Consider the following 17,127-nt stretch of genomic DNA (forward strand, 5'->3'; position numbering starts at 1 on the left):
GACTCATCTTATTTTTTATTAAAATATTCTTTTCATGAGACCCACTTTATTTTATATATTCAATTTGAATTAATGAATATTTATAAAAAAACACAAATTTTTTTTGTACATCACAAAAGCACAATTTTTGAAATTATGTAATGTTATTTTGAATTATTTTTTAATTGTGTAATTCTTAAAATTTGCAATATTATTTTAAATTAAATTTCGAATTTTAATTATTTTTTCGAATTATAAAAAAAATTAGTACATACTAATTTTATAATTTTATCATTCAATCAATTTATATTATAAAATAGATAATTAAATAATAAGTTATTGTAATGATGTGAGGTTATTAATGTGACCCATTTTAGAACTTTTTAAGAAGTGCTCCATTGGAGGGGTTGAGTACCTATTAGGTACTATTATTAAAAAATAATAAATTAGTGATGTGTCCATGTGAGACCCATTTAAGTACTCAAAGTTGGAGTGCTCCATTGTGGATGCTCTAAAATAACCCTATAAGTTATTGGTTTGTTTCCTCGATAATAGTGCATAGAGTAATAATTATGGGTTAGAATTGGAAAATACTCCATTGTATTGGAAAATGAGAATGACATTCAATTTGAGACAAAATTTTATTACTAAAATGACACTTATTTTGGAACAGAGAGAGTATTTAATAAATAATATATACATAAATGTAATAGGGGTTTTGTAAAAATAAGTTAACAGGGGTTAAAATTTACAATACAATCATTTTATATTATAATCATGTATAATATTCATTCTTACATGCATGATTTAAAAAATCATATACAACACATGAAGAAAAAAAGGATTTATAACATATATTGTGTATATAGTTGTTGGTGCTCTATGTTGGAAAAATAATGACTTTCAACATGATTATTTTCAACCAACACCAACAATATTTGTAATTAAAATAAATGACTATATAGTTATATTTAATTCATGAGAATGAGAAAAAACCATTTGAGTGTGAGTTATCTAATATTTAAAATTAATGGTATATTAATTTTTTATATATTTTCTTTAATTAATATTTATATATAATACTTATATTTCTAGATTAAAAATTCTTAAAAAAAAATAAAAAATTAAAAGTAAAATAAGTTATTGACTAAATTAGTTAACGTAAAAACTCGATTAATATACACTGAATAGAGTTAGAAATTGAACACATATTTTTTCATTAATAAATTATTGTACATGACACTCGAATCAAAGTTTTACACAGTTTACTAATATACACTGAATAGAGTTAAGAGTTTGATTCAGGAGGAAGTTTTCCATGAAGGAAAGATGCGATCAAGGATAGTGCTCTGTGTGGTTGGTAACTTGGAACCATATGTCCAGCACCTCTTACGGTGACAAGTGTGAGCCCTTTGTAACCAATCACATATCCTCCAACCTGCATATATTAATTGTGTGCATAAATCTAGTAAGATTATCTATCACTATAAGTGGCTTTAAGTTCTGTGTATTTATATAATTTTTATTTTAAAACTCGGTATCCGGTTCTAGGACGACTAATTCAAGAAGACCAATTCCACCGCCTACTTGCGGGGCCCCATTTAAAGCAAGAGTTTTTTTACTCTATATAGACTAGCCCACTGAAATTGGCCGAGAGAGAATCGAACCCGAGACCTTGAGATGAGCATACGTACTCCAATGACTCAAGCCAACACTACTAGACCAGCAAATGTGTATCTATATATTGTAATAGTAATAGTAATAGTAATAGTAATAGTAATAGTAATAGTAATAGTAATAGTAATAGTAATAGTAATAGTAATGCTTAATCTTTACCTCTTTGCCAGTGTACCATGGACGCCATGCTGTATTTACAGGTAGTTTTAAGGAATTTATTGAATACTTTGTTGAGGTTATGGGAACACGCCCATCTATATCACCACTGCATTTTTATTAAATAACAAAACAAGTAATGTTACACTACACATAAAGATAAAGCATTGAGATGTCTTTGATGTAAACAAAGCAATTTATAAAGTTCATCATACCTATATATCCAAATGCTTATACCACTTGATATTAATCTATTTATAGTTGGTAGAATACTTGCTGGGCTATCTGTCCAACTCAGGTCACTGGAAAAGAGCATTAGACATATTGATTTCAGGAAATTGTACAACATTTACTATTAATGCATTTAAAACTTGTGGGACAAGAAAACATTTTTAGTAGTATAGTCAATAGTGTACCTGCAAGAAGACCATTTTCTGGCTTTAGCATGAAGAGCCTTTTGAACTTTAGGTAGATTTAAGTAGGCAACTGTATAATCTTCAGAACAAGGGTCAAAATCACTACCCTGCAATATTCATATTTCATTAATCATTTTGTAATTGATTTTTTTTATTTCTCTGAATTTTATGAAGTAAGTTATCTGCAATACTCATATGCTATCAGCTAGCTTATAATGGATAACTTGTTATCCAAGTTATCCCCAAAAACCATATTTTGATTGCGCATCGCTATAAGCTCATCAACTATTAGGTACAGGTACAATTGAGTGATCTGTGTTATCCGCAACTTTTTACCGAACATGAGTCTAATAAGTAGATTAATCTACTTACAGCTAGTGAGCTAGTTCAGATTTCACATAACATAAATATAAAGTAGCAGGGTATGTAACTTACAGAGTAACTAGTTTTTGTTGCAGAATTACAAAGTGGGGCATATATGTTGTAAACGTCGATATTTCCAAGCTCATCAGCCGCTTTATTTTGATATCCAACGCATTCATTTGTTAAGTTGAAGTTCCTAAAGTCGCAAAGTTTTTCAATTCCTCGATGAGTTTCATCAGAGTTTAACGACTGCATCCAGAAATAGTCATACATTCCCTTTGTACAGTAGTTGTCATCTATCCAGCCGTTCCCAACCTGCACCAATTCAATGTGTATAAATGTTTGTGAAATGTGATTAATGTAAAATTGTTCCGATCGAAATTGAGCTATGTTTGTAACAAGTTACGTCCAACCAAAAACCACGACTAGTAGTTTCACACTCATCGCATATGTTTATTTGCTCTCACCGCGTCACTTAACATAATGTAAATGTAACAAATCGAATTTATATTGAACACTAATGATTCTTACTGCGATTCCTTTCAAATTGATAACTCTGTGATGTTTCATTTTCTTATTATTTGAGAGAATAAGGTGAGCTAGCTGAGGAACATAATGGCCAGCATAACTTTCACCAGCTATGAAGAAATCTCGAGTCTTATATTGTGGAAATCTATCAAGCCAGTTTAGAAGAAAAATGTAAGAATCTCTGGCTGTGCTATTGTCACCAATGTTAGAATAATCTGATGTTTTGTTTGAATAAGAAAATCCAACACCTGCTGGTGACTCTAGGAAGATAACATTTGCCACTGCCAATTATAGAAACAACAATTCATCAATTTTAAATCATCATAATTATGTAAACATGGATGCATTTTTTTTATAACTAATACAGGTTAAATATACTTTTAGTCTTTGTAAAATTTAATTACATTATTATTTTGGATAAATTGCATTTTTAACCTCCTAACTTTCACAAACTTACGATTTTAGCCCCCTTACGAAGTCAACGCACATGAGAAAAATGACTTGCATGCCACGTCAGCATGTCTTGCCACGTGAGTCATTGTCCACGTGACATGTGATTCACTTGTCTCATTTGCATTGATTTGATCAAAATCAGTAGGAAGCCATCTTTTTGCAAACAGGGCTAATGTTAGGGGCCAAAATTGCAAGTTTGTGAAACTTAGGGGGCAAAAGTGCTATTTTGAAAGTTAAGGGGTAAAAATCACAAGTTTATGAAAATTAAGGGGCCAAAAATGTAATTTAACCTAATATTTTTTGTTTTAAGTCTACAGACAACTTTTTCAGTTTCTGCAAATTAAATATTTTAGTATCTAACGAGGACTAAAAACATGCAGTTTTGTGATTTATAGGGACCAAAAAGTTGGTAAAAAGACTAAAAACTCGAGATAATTATAATAACTAAAAACATTTAATTGAATGATACATGTGACATGATATTTCCATCAATTATTATGCTAATTATGGATGCTTACCATTACTCCATGCATCTTTATTAAGGGAAAGGGTCCTTCCATCACTGTTTACTCTAAAAGGTCCTAATTCTTGCATGGCTCCATACCCAAATGAAGAGCATCCGGGTCCTGTATATACAACAAACAATTTAGGGACATTCCTTTAATTAGTTAGCTCTTTGTACATATTCATTATTGTAGCAATGATTCTCATTAATTTTCTCAAACTAAATGCAACTAAATGAAAATATTGCCCAATTATCCTCTGAGAAGAAAACTAGTATACTCCAGTTATTTTCAAGAAATGCTCGTGCTAAGATTTACTCTCTGTTCATATTTAATTGTTTTTATTTAAATGCAACTAATGTTTTTATTTATGTTATTTTAAATTTTAAGGTTACATTAATAACCTTTTATAAAAATTTATATACTTCCACCTTGTCAATTATTACTATTATTTTGGGTAAATCAAATGGATCCTCCGTGCGCAATCATTACTATTTTACGTCTCGGGTAAATGAGTGAGTGAGGCAATGAAAAGTAACACCATATTAAAATTTGTTTATTAATCAATTTTTATTTTGGTATTGAGTAAATCAATCTCTTTTGACTAAAGAGTAAATCAATCTTAAAAGACATGTAAATAGGAAGAGTTAGACTAACAAGTTGAAAGAGAGAGACATCAAAGAATGTAACTCAAGCAACATTAGATTTTTTTTATAAAAAAACTCACAATCATATGAAAAACATATTTGTTATTTAATTTCCTTTACTTTTTAATAATAAATAAGAAGGGATAATTGAAAATGAAATTATTAATGATTAAAGCAAAGATAAGTTGCTCACATTTCATATAAACTTACAAATTATTTTTCAAGAAAAAGTATAATTTTTTATTTGTGGGCTCTATTTCTTTTGGACTTACAACAAGTTAGTTACAAGTGAAAGGAATGTTTGAGTAGGGTAGTGGGACCCTAGTTAGCACACAACTAGTCAAATATGATAGATTCTTATTCTTGGTTCCAATTCTCATTGCTATAAGAGTAATATATTGAGCCAAAAAAAAAAAAACCAATAAGATTCTTCCATTGAATATATATATGCAAATGGAGTATAATTTCTAGCTATCTCAAGAATTATTATCAAATTTGGTGGGAGACATGACGCATGGCTAGGCTTTCGTGTTGGAATTCCACTAACGTATGCTGCCAATATTGTTGGAGTGCAACAATTGATTAGAAATCAATTATTATCTTATCATTTAAATTTATTATGAATATGAAATTAGAAGAAAAAATCCATTGTTAATTTACTTGTTTGACCATAGAATGAATATACTATAGAGTAAGCTACCTACTTGTGGTCATAAGAGTATCCATGGACATAATCCAAAGAGGCTTCTTGATGAATGAATATTTTCATAGTTAGGCTGAATTATGGTCTCACTTTTTCCTAATCCGCCTAATTAGAGTTTTTTTTTTAGTCTACCAACAGTAAATATATTCAAGTGGTAAGAGTTTTAGAACTCTTTTGCAGTAGTTAGGGATTTAGCTCTTGATTCATAATTAGAGTTTTTGATTTAAATGATAAGACTTTTAAGTTCAGCTTCTGACTCGTATGAAAAGAATATGATTGGGAGGAGAATCCATCTTATGAACCCCCAGATTTTCTGACTAAGATTAGTCATGACCAATGGATGAAAACTTTGTATCTAAATCATGATAATTCAATTTTTTTGAACTCTTATTAGAATTTTAGAGAATGGACTCGCTTTATTGTAATTTTCTCGATTTTTTTAGTTATTACATATCTACCATCTAATACAAGAAATTGAATTGAATGGTTAAAATATAACAATTGTTGTTTTTAGTTTCCATCATCATACGTGACCCAATATATTCACACCAGATGACTCAGTAATCTCATTAGACCCAACAATTTTACATTTATCCTATGCTCATATTGTTATTTTTATTTTTGACTTAATCCTATGCATATATATATATCCTAGCCAGCATATACAAACAAAAGTAATGTACTCCCTCCGTCCCAAAATATAAGCAAAAGTTGGTCAACAAAAGTGAATGTATTTGATCCAAATCTTTAACCAAATACATCAAGTTTATTTGACCCACTTTTGCTTATATTTTGGGACGGAGGGAGTATATATTATTGATTACCTCCATTTAGCCATAGAACAAGAGGCTTTGTGGAAGAATTTAAAGGTGATTCAACAAAGTAATAGAAAAGTTCTCTCCCTGCTTTTGTATCCACAGTTACATAGCCAGCATATTGATCAAAATTCACACCTTTTGGTTGTCCAGGCAAAGCCTTCACCTTATCAGCTTTCATCAACCTTAATTGTTCTTCAACATGTACCTTATTTGGAACATGTTCATCAACAAAAGCACTTAAATAAAAAGCTTCTTCATGTGAAGAAGGCTTTTGTTGAAACCTCTTTGATTGAATAAACTTGTAGAGGTATTTACTTTGTTGGTTGGCTTTGCATGAGATGGAAAATTGGTACACTAACAAAATCAAAGACCACAAAAGTACTTTTTGTGACAAAATTGAACTCATCTTTAATGTTGTAGTGTGAGTGTCTTCTGTCCATCCAAACATCTCATTGTTGTGTTATATATATAATTAGAGATTTCCAATATTTAAAAACTAGTACTAGGCGATATATATATATATATATATATATATATATATATATATATCGTTTTAAATCAAGAAAATCAACTTGATATATTTGACTACTATTTAGAATATATATTTTTAAAATAAAAATATATCCCAATTAGTAGTAAAACGTATTAAATTCATTTTTCTAAACGTAGTAAAATGAATCAAATTGATTTTCTTCATTTATTAAATTGTAATTTAGAAAAATCAATTTAATACATTTTGCTACTAATTAGGATATATTTTTATTTAGAAAATATATACTCTAAATAGTAGTCAAATATATCAAGTTGATAAAAATCAACTTGATTCATTTTAGTACTAATTAGGATATATATCCATGCACTTCAATAGGAAAACGTTGCCATAATGTAATTGTAAGAATGAATGTAGACCGGATGTTAATTGTTATGCGGACTTCACAATAAAGATGGGAATGTCTTCAAAAAAATAAAAATAAAGATGGTAATGAAAAAAGCCATTAGAATTTTGCCATGCATATTATCAATTGAAATTATCAATTCAAATTTCTAATAATTGGAGGATGAAATTATTTTTTGTTGTTTGGTAGTATCTAGACTAGAAAGTCCACCTCTATAGACTATAAGGTGAATAAATGAAATGTTTGGAATTCAAACTTTAGCTTATAGATATAAAGTGTGATGTTCTTACTAACTGAGTTAAGTTCACGGAAACGGAGAATGAAATTATAATGCACAATAAAATTAATGTTGGATTATCTCCGTGAATTTAATTCATTTGTTATAGAATGACGCTTTACATTGGTTGCAGCCTTAAAAATTTGGTGTAATCTTATTTGAAATATGGAGGTAGGCATTTTTTTTAACCGCAAATATAGATAAAAGATAAAATTAATATTGGAAAATAACTTTTTACATTTTTAAGATATTAAATGTACAAATTTTAAAATAAAATTTTCATATTAATATGCTTAATTAGTGCTCGGAGATACTGTTTAGTATTTTCTCATATATATAACAAATGATATAATGATTTAATTATTTCGTTATTATTTATTTTTCTTTTGACAAAAACATTTTTATTTATTTTAAAAGTTGTTACCTTTTTATTTTTAATTAAAAAAAGGCTGTAACCTTCTATAAGAAATGATGTCACATCTATTATCTTGTCAAAATAAAAAGTTTCTATTATTAAAAAAAAAAAAGATAAGACGTCATGTCATGCCTAATTTTTTTTTTTTTTTGCACAATTAAGTCTGTTTTTTCAGCATTTTAATTTCTTCTATAAATAAGATTTTTTTTGTCGAATAGTTGAATTGTTAGAATTTTATTCTTTTTCTTTTTGTTGATAAAATAGAATTTTTTTTCTTTAAAGTAAATAAATGGGGACAAAGAAAATTTTAAGTACTGATGTGAAACAAACTTATACCATAATTTATACCATAAATTTTGCATTAGACTTTAAATAAATAAAATGAATGTTACGTCAGGAGTGGTGTTAACATTTCTTATTCATCTTTTCTTTTGCTTTATAAACGTGGACACTCTTTGTATACTTCCTATCATATATAAATCACTAGCTTTGAATTTAAATTTTCATAAGCTAATAGTCAGCAAATGTTAATGAAATGAAAGACTAGAAATAATGAAAGAAAAACGGATAATAAATTGTACGGCTAATTGTCGCTTAAATGTAGCTCAAATGGTAGTTACCAGAGCGGAGTTCGAACCTCAGATTCGACATTTCTCCATATATTTGTGAGAGTCTAGCCACTAGTCCCTGCATTAAATTGTACTGCTAACTTTTTTAAAATGATAAAACTAATTTTCTTAAAAAAAATAAATAGACCTATAAAACACTAACAATCTAACATTGACATGCATGACATTATCTTAATTATGAAAATAAGGAGAATTATTAACCTCTACTTCAATAAGACACCGTATGTATAATGAATGAAAAAATGAAATGATGCTTATGCAAGTTATGCTTCGATGACGTGTTGATTCATGAGGTGATCGAAGTCTTTGTATTTTGAGTGTTTCATGCTTACAGGCTACAGATTTGTAATTTGCGAAGAAAGATTAATCATTAATTATCAATTAAGCCGTGTCAATCTGGATTAAGAAAAGCCATCGTCCAAACACGACTTGCCGTTTAAGAAGAATTAAGCTTTCTATGGTTAGAATATGTTCTAACATCTTGTCATAGTTTTGGGCCCAATTAAGTATTGTAGACTTGTTGTTGGGCTTCAGCCTATTAGAATTTCTAGAGATTTCAACTTGGTATCCCACAGCTAATTAAACCATATACCCCCAACATTTCTTTTTCTTTTTTGAACGAGCAAAATGAACCATATATGAAATATCACATCCAACCTCAAAGTGTTAAAGAACGACTAAGAGTGTGTTTGGATGGACAAATTAAACAATTTAGAGGATTTAGAATTATAAGCAATTCAAATGATTCTATTTGAATTACCTTCATTCCTAAATGTGTGTTTGGATAGAGTGATAATTTTTTTTTTATTGTGAACAACTTTTAGCCAATTTTATAATTTTGAAAAATATGGACAAATTTACAATTTTAAAAAATTTAAATGACAAATTTGAAAATTTTTAAGGGCCAATTTGCAATTTTTATGAAGTTTAAAGGGGTCAATTTAAAAATGTTGAAACATATGGAAGGAAGAATTTCAACTTAGTAGTTTTTAAAAGTCATTTGAAATTTCTTAAATTTTTTTTTTTTTTTTGTTGGTAGGGGAAAGACCCACCGATAATTCATAGTTCTACCGCGAGGTAAGTAAAATATGACAAAAAATTGTTCCTACAAAGAATCGAAATTGGGTTTCCCCGAACAATTCGTTATAGGGAAAATTCATTAACCATTTGATCTCAATGTCTTTGTTAAATTCCTTAAATTTAGCTTGGGCGAAATATTTCATAAATTCCTATCATTTTAAAATTTTTACAAATTAAGCATCAAAACAAGAGAATTTAGATAGAAAAATTTGAATTTCCTCAAAAAATTACTTAAGATTAAAACATTCCCCTATCCAAAAGCAAATTCAAGATTAACACAAGTTAGCTGGAAAAAAAAAAAACAGAACAGGAAATATATTTAGTTACAAGCTTATTTCTTAAAATTGAATTAAATTCAATATTTCAATATAAAAACTTTATACACATGATTTTTTTTTTCCTGACAATTAAGATTGTATTAAAAAGGTATATCACAAAAGGAAAGACCACTTACATTGGAGCTGAGTAGAGCAGTACTAGTACTTCTTTGGCCATGATATATCACTATTATATTTTAATATTTTGTTAACAAATTCACGAGCTCTATGAAATTTGTACCGAAGAATGAGGACCCCATTTTATTTTTCCTTCCTCAGCATAAGATCATTGGCAAGGTTCAATTCAAGGATAATAATTAAAAGCCATATACATGCTGACAAGTAAGTAAGGCCAGAAGTTGTATTTTATGTGAATTGTCTCATTCAACAACGCATGCGCAGGTATATATTATGTACCATCACCATTTTTAATTTACTGTTATTAATTAACCATATTGTATGATTCCTCTCTAGTTAGTTTAATTTAACAAAAATTGAACACTTCGATACATATATTATGGTTCAAACCATTACAACAATAATCTTGAACCGTACTACAGAAGACTATGGCCCCTCAAACCCTCCAGTCATACCCCCACAACAAGTGTCACAAGTGTCAAAATAAGACTATATATATATATATATATATATATATATATATATATATATAGGGGTTGAATAATGCTAGGAACACACTCTCTAACAAACACATTCCAACACACTCTCTTTTATTGGTTGAAATTCACATGAGTCCCATAAAAAAATGTGGACCCATATAATTTTTATGGGACCCATATAAATTTTAACCAATAGAAAAGAGTGTGTTAGAGTGTGTTTGTTAAAGAGTGTGTTGCTAGCACTCCTCTATAGGGGTTTTCTAACTTAGACCCTAGTTAGGTCTAAGTTAGCAAGGTGCACCTTTTCAATTGGACCAAAATACCCATTCTTTTTAATTAATTAACCAAAATACCCATTAATAGACGCGGATCCAGTGTCGCGCGCGTACTGAAGGACCATGGTTACAGACCGTTGATTTCCATCAGACAGCCAATATCTGATCTCATCAAGACTGTCTGATCAATCCGACAGCCCAGATCATCCTGATCCATCAGATTCCAGCGCGTGCGCCACACTGGATTACACCCTGGAGAGAGAAAAATTTGCTTTTTAAAAGTAGGACACGTGTCACACAATGGTTGGCTGGACGTGATTTTTGTTCATTTAATACTTTGAACTCAATTATTTCGTTGTAAATTAATTTTTTATTTTTTATTTTTATACCAAAATTCATAATTTTTTTTTTTCTACAAATAGAGACTTGGTTCGTTTGATTTGGACACCGAAAAAAAAATGTAATTTTTCACTACCTTAATCTCATTTTTTGTCTACTAAATACGTTACTTGTGTGTTGTAATTTAACACGCACCACTCAACCAACTCACTGAAACCATTATACCAGGAAAATAGTAGATAATATTCTGGAACTTTTGGTATATTTTATGAAATTTTTGGAGACCTGAAACTATTTTTAGTTAATTAAATGAGATAAAACGGTAATTAAAAACTAATGTTTGCTTCTGAAACCATTTTACTGGTAGAATGGTTGCACATAGTTGTATTCTGAAACCATTTTACTGGTAGAATGGTTTCAATGAGTAATTTATTAATTGTGTTTGCTTCTGAAACCATTTATCTGGTACAATGGTTTCAGAGAGTTGTAATCTGAAATCATTTTGCTGATAGAATGGTTTCAGTAAGTTGATTATTAGTTATTTGCTTCTGAAACCATTTAGCTTGTAGAATGGTTGCACATAGTTGTACTCTGAAACTATTTTACTGGTAGAATGGTTTCAGTGAGTAATTTATTAATTGTGTTTGCTTCTGAAACCATTTATCTGGTACAATGGTTTCAGAGAGTTGTAATCTGAAACCATTTTCCTGGTAGAATGGTTTCAGTGAGTTGATGTAAGGTAGTGAAAAATGAGATTAAGGTAGTGAAAAATTGGGTTTTTTTTTCTGTGTCCAAATCAAACGAACCAAGTCTCTATTTGTAGAGAAAAAAAAATTATGAATTTTGGTATAAAATAAAAAAATAAAAAATTAATTTACAACGAAATAATTGAGTTCAAAGTATTAAATGGAAAAAAATCACGCCCAGCCAATCAGACAGCGACACGTGTCCTGCTTTTAAAAAGTAGATTCTTCTCTCTCCAGGGTGTAATCCAGTGTGGTGCACGCGCTGGAATCTGATGGATTCGGATGATCTGGGATGTCTGATTGATCAGACAGTCTTGATGAGATCAGATCTTGGCTGTCTGATGGAAATCAACGGCCTGTAACCATGGTCCTGCGGTACGCGCGCGACACTGGATCCGCATCCATTGATGGTAATTTGGTTAATTAATTAAAAAGAATGGGTATTTTGGTCCAACTGAAAAGGTGCACTTTGCTAATTTAGACCCAACTGGGTCTAAGTTAGCAGCCCCCATATATATATATCAAGATGTCTATTTCTATTAATTTTAGACTTGTAAACTCGTTTATTGTGGTTAACTACACATATTATTAGTGTAGTTAATTGATTATAAAATATACTAACCTATTCAATTAAAATTATTTTTCTTGGAGTAGCCTCTTATGTTCCTATATATGAGCCATACTCAAAGAAGTTTCATATATTGATCGGTAAAAGTGAGTAAAGTAAAAAAAAATTCATGCAATGAAAATAATGAGGTATATAGGAATCCTAATCCGTGTAAGGTTGTGACAAGGGAACATAACATTCACACGTACAAGCAAGCTTATATTGCACAAATGTACCCCAAACTCAAAAATAATACCAAAAAAATGGACCATAGTTTCTTTCTAACTAAGGTGGTGCTGCTTTTCACCTTTTATCAGTGATCACAGAAAAGTGATCATGTTTCGCATTCCTCATGTTGTATATAGGACATGCATGTAGTACATAACTTGTCAGCTTCTAAACATATTATAGAGTACAAACACCTGGATCAGGGACGGATCTGGACCAGGGACGGATCCAGGAATTTATAAAATGGGGATCGAAATAACTAAATAATAAATATTAAATAAATAATAATTATAATAGTATTTAAATATACTCAATAAAAAATAAAAAATACATCACATTGTTTAAATATACTCAGTAAATTGTTACAATTACTATGTTGTGGGTATATGTTTTGCACCAAATGATAGTTACTAATCTTTAAACACATCTCTCAAATATCAATTTATGCGTACATATATATCAAAAATAAGTATATGAAAAAAAAATACGACAAGAGGGGGGCCTCAGCCCCTACTTACCCCTTATGTCCGTCCCTGACTTGGACCCCGATGGATCTCCACCTATTTCATCGCATCACCACTACGTAAACATGAGTACCTAAATTGAAGTAACAATTTTCTTTTTTAGTTTTGAATTTTGCTCCATTTATATATATACTTGCTCTATTTATTCTGAGGTATATTTTTATTGTGATTCTAAGAAACGCACCACAAATCTGAATATTTACACTTTATACTTTATCCTAGGATCGTATGGTGTATAACTAAATAAACCACAAATAATTAAACATGTTAATATTATTTTTATCATCATTAACATAATTTTTAACTTTTCTTTATTAGTCATGTCCCTTTCGTTTTCCTTTTGCTTTTACTTCTTTTATCTAGCTTTTTATAGTGCTTTCACATTATTTTCACATCCTAAAAACAAAAGGCGATTTGATCTCAATAAGTTTAAAATTGAGTTTTTTTAGGCTAGATAGTGCTTATGATGGATCACATTTATAAGAGATTCATCGTAGATTAATGTTTAAAATTATAAAAAATTGTAACAATTGTCTATAATATAAATTACTTAAAGTAATAATTAGAGCTCTTTAAATCTTTGCGACTATATAAAAGATATAATTCACGTTAATTTCATACGAGTTATATCCTAATTTTTGTTGTTTTAATCAAACAAATATCAATTAAATCATTATTTAAATTGTAAAAATAAAAATAACCATTAATTTATATTTCAAAACAACAATATATGTCATCGTTAAAATTTTAAAAAATAATAATCAACTGTGAATCACTTGTTGATATTATTTATATTTGAATTTTCCTGATTCCCACACACACATATATATATATATATATATATATATATATATATATATATATATATATATATATATATATATAAAAAGAAGTAAAGCACTACATTTGATAGGATCCACTTAATGTTGGACCTACAATCTTCTTATGTCTATTCATCTCTAAATTGAATCCTCAATTATTTTGAGAGACAAAGAGGATCCCATGTTCAATCTAATGCTATATACAATATCCAGACTCAACACTCTCGTGACATTTACATAAACATAGTTTTTCTCTATATGAGATAACCATATATAGAATCTTTAAAATTGTAATACTGAAATAAAAAATAAATAAAGACTAAATTGATTATCATTTTTTAATGGGTAAATAGGGTTTTACCCCCTACAAAATAAGTCAATTTTGCATTACCCCCTGCAAAAAAAAAAACTTGGGATTACCCCCCTGCAATATGAAGATTCTCTCTTTTTACCCCCTGCTTGACAACTTGGCATATAATCTTTATTTTTTATGAGGTGGCATGCATATGTGGCATTTATTTATTTTTTATTTTTTTAAATTTGCACATGTCATTTTTATTATTAAATAAACTAAAAATTAAAAAAATAATAATAAATTCTTTTCTAATTTCCCCTTCATCCCTACCACGATAACTTTCATCATTCAACAAGAACAACAACATCAACACCACCAAGAATAACAACAACATCAACAAAATCATCAACACCACCAAGAACAACAATCCAAAAAGAACCCAATTTTTTTTCTTCCAAAAATCAATCTCGGTAAACCCAGAAACATAATCATAAATTTCTTTTGTTCTTCTATTCTTCATCCCTTTGCAACAACCCAATTTCTTCCTAACCCAAAAACATAATTCTTCTTCCCAATTCTTCATCCCATCAATTCAATCCCTAACCCATAAATTCAAAAACCCAGTTTCTGCCTTTATAGGAAATCCGGTTCCTAGTTCCTGCCTTTGTTCTTCATCAATCATTTGTTTCGACGAATTCGGCGGAGTGATTCGGCGGATTTCTAGGTTTTATTTTAGATAAAAAGGATTCTGAGATTCTGATTTTGTGTTAGAGAAAAAATAATTTTGTGTTTTGAGAAGAAGAATGGGAAGGAGAAAGATTTGTGTTATGTTACGGGAAAAGATTGTGATTTTTTTTTTTTTTTTTGCGTTAGAAACAATGGATTAACATATCTTTTTGAATTAACATATTTTATTTTTAATAATTTTTTTTTGACACAATATTTTTTTAAAAACTAATTAAGTGGAATTTTTTAAATATTTGTCACCAATTTATTTAATAATAAAAATGACATGTGGAAATTAAAAAAATAAAAATGAAATAAATGCCACATATGCATGCCACCTCATAAAAAATAAAGATTCTATGCCAAGTTGTCAAGCAGGGGGTAAAAAGAGAGAATCTTCATATTGCAGGGGATAATCCCAAGTTTTTTTTTTGCAGGGGTAATGCAAAATTGGCTTATTTTGCAGGGGTAAAACCCTATTTACCCTTTTTTAATACATTGGACAAAGTTATCATTTTAAAAATGGGTCATGCTAACCAGTGCCCCCATAGCACTAGTTAAGGATACCAAAAGAAGTAATTTTTGCATTGAAAAAAACATTTTTTATACTTATAAAAAGTAAATTACACAATTTCCAATACATTCATACCTTATTTAACTCCTTAACAAGTGCCCCAGGAACACTAGTTAGCATTTTCCTTTAAAAATTTGGTGGACTAAAAAGAAGAAAATAGTGATTGACTCAAACTTAAAAAGTTGTTCCATATCAATAAATTAACACTGATAACTTAAAAATAATCTAAAAATAGAAAGATTCATGTCGGTTAATGATGACATAAACTTTGGATTGAAGTTAACTAGGCAAGACGTGTATTATTTTTCTTTGATTCTGCAGCAGCACTCATTAAGGACCATCTAGGTTTGGATATGGAGGCTCATCTATCTTTTCTCTCTAGTCATTTTCTCATTACTAAACTAGCTACCTAATTTATTTATTTTTTAAATAGAAAAACGGTACACACACGTGGCAACTAAGAAATTTCAATTTTTTTTTTAAACTTGGTATCCGGCCTTAGGACCGACTAATCTAAGGGGACCAATCTCACCGCCCACTTACGGGAGGCTCATTTAAAGCCAGAATTTTTTTTTACTAAGAAATTTCAATTACATCGACGCTTTAAATAAAAATATCCTAATGAAATACATGTATTAAGTAAAAATAAAATAAGAACGACACAAAAATCTTATAGGAATTAGCCAAAATTCAGAGACCCATAAATCTAATAACTTTATTTTAATTAAATTTGAGGTTGAATATTTTATAAATGATAGGACTTATAAATTTAATACTTTAAGATTTTGGATAAAAATGTAATCTTCAGCTCACATGCGTAAATTGGTCTTAAACCCAATGTAGATGATTCTTCTGGCCAACCACTTCACCACCCAACAGTATTAGAGCCGATAATTTGACAAAGAGTTCAATCGGCTCCTTGTATTAATTAAAAGTCTTTATGAGTTGGTCAGACGACATATTCCGTTGAATGCAGCGACAACAACGATGCAAGTGGATGGATTAAAAAAAACTCCCGCTTGAGAGGAGCATAATGAATTGAGTGACTCACATTTGAGGAGGAGATTGTTGTGACAAGTGTGAGATGAGTTAAGTTTCGCATTGCTGAAAAAGTTTTCGATAAAGATATAATGTCTGACTCACTTAATTATATGGTTATTCTTGATCCAATATAGATGATTCTCCAGCTCCTCTCATGGTCCAACAAATATAATTGTTGGATCATGAGGGGGTCCGAGTATCATCACATATGTTTATGGGTCCTCTAACTTATAAACCATTCAACATTCACTTTTCGATCCAATGTGGGACTCAACCCACACTTGAAATACCAACAATCTCGTCCCTAAGTGTGAGTCCATCCATTGTATATGAGTATGCTCCCCTCGAACGAAAGCTTTTTCATCCACCCTGGACACGTTGCTTGAACACCCTAGTTAGAAAGACTTTCGATACAAGGAGCTGGATCAACAACCAGGCTCTGACCACCGTTGGGTATATGAGGGGTCCGAGGATCAT

General features: G+C 29.7%; 1 protein-coding gene across 1 annotated transcript; it reads right to left on the reverse strand.

The window, feature by feature from the left end:
• Positions 1-1,103: 1,103 nt before the first annotated feature.
• Positions 1,104-6,712, reverse strand: LOC123898173 (serine carboxypeptidase 1-like). Its single transcript, XM_045949067.1, has 8 exons — positions 6,250-6,712; positions 4,091-4,198; positions 3,123-3,400; positions 2,664-2,906; positions 2,229-2,335; positions 2,028-2,114; positions 1,816-1,921; positions 1,104-1,417 (listed from the first exon to the last, which is right to left on the reverse strand). The coding sequence occupies exons 1-8, from the start codon at positions 6,689-6,691 to the stop codon at positions 1,268-1,270; spliced, it is 1,521 nt and encodes a 506-aa protein (XP_045805023.1). The 5' UTR covers positions 6,692-6,712; the 3' UTR covers positions 1,104-1,267.
• Between the last annotated feature and the right edge of the window lie 10,415 nt (positions 6,713-17,127).

This window comes from Trifolium pratense, linkage group LG1 (assembly GCF_020283565.1).
Source record: "Trifolium pratense cultivar HEN17-A07 linkage group LG1, ARS_RC_1.1, whole genome shotgun sequence".
NCBI lineage: Eukaryota > Viridiplantae > Streptophyta > Magnoliopsida > Fabales > Fabaceae > Trifolium > Trifolium pratense.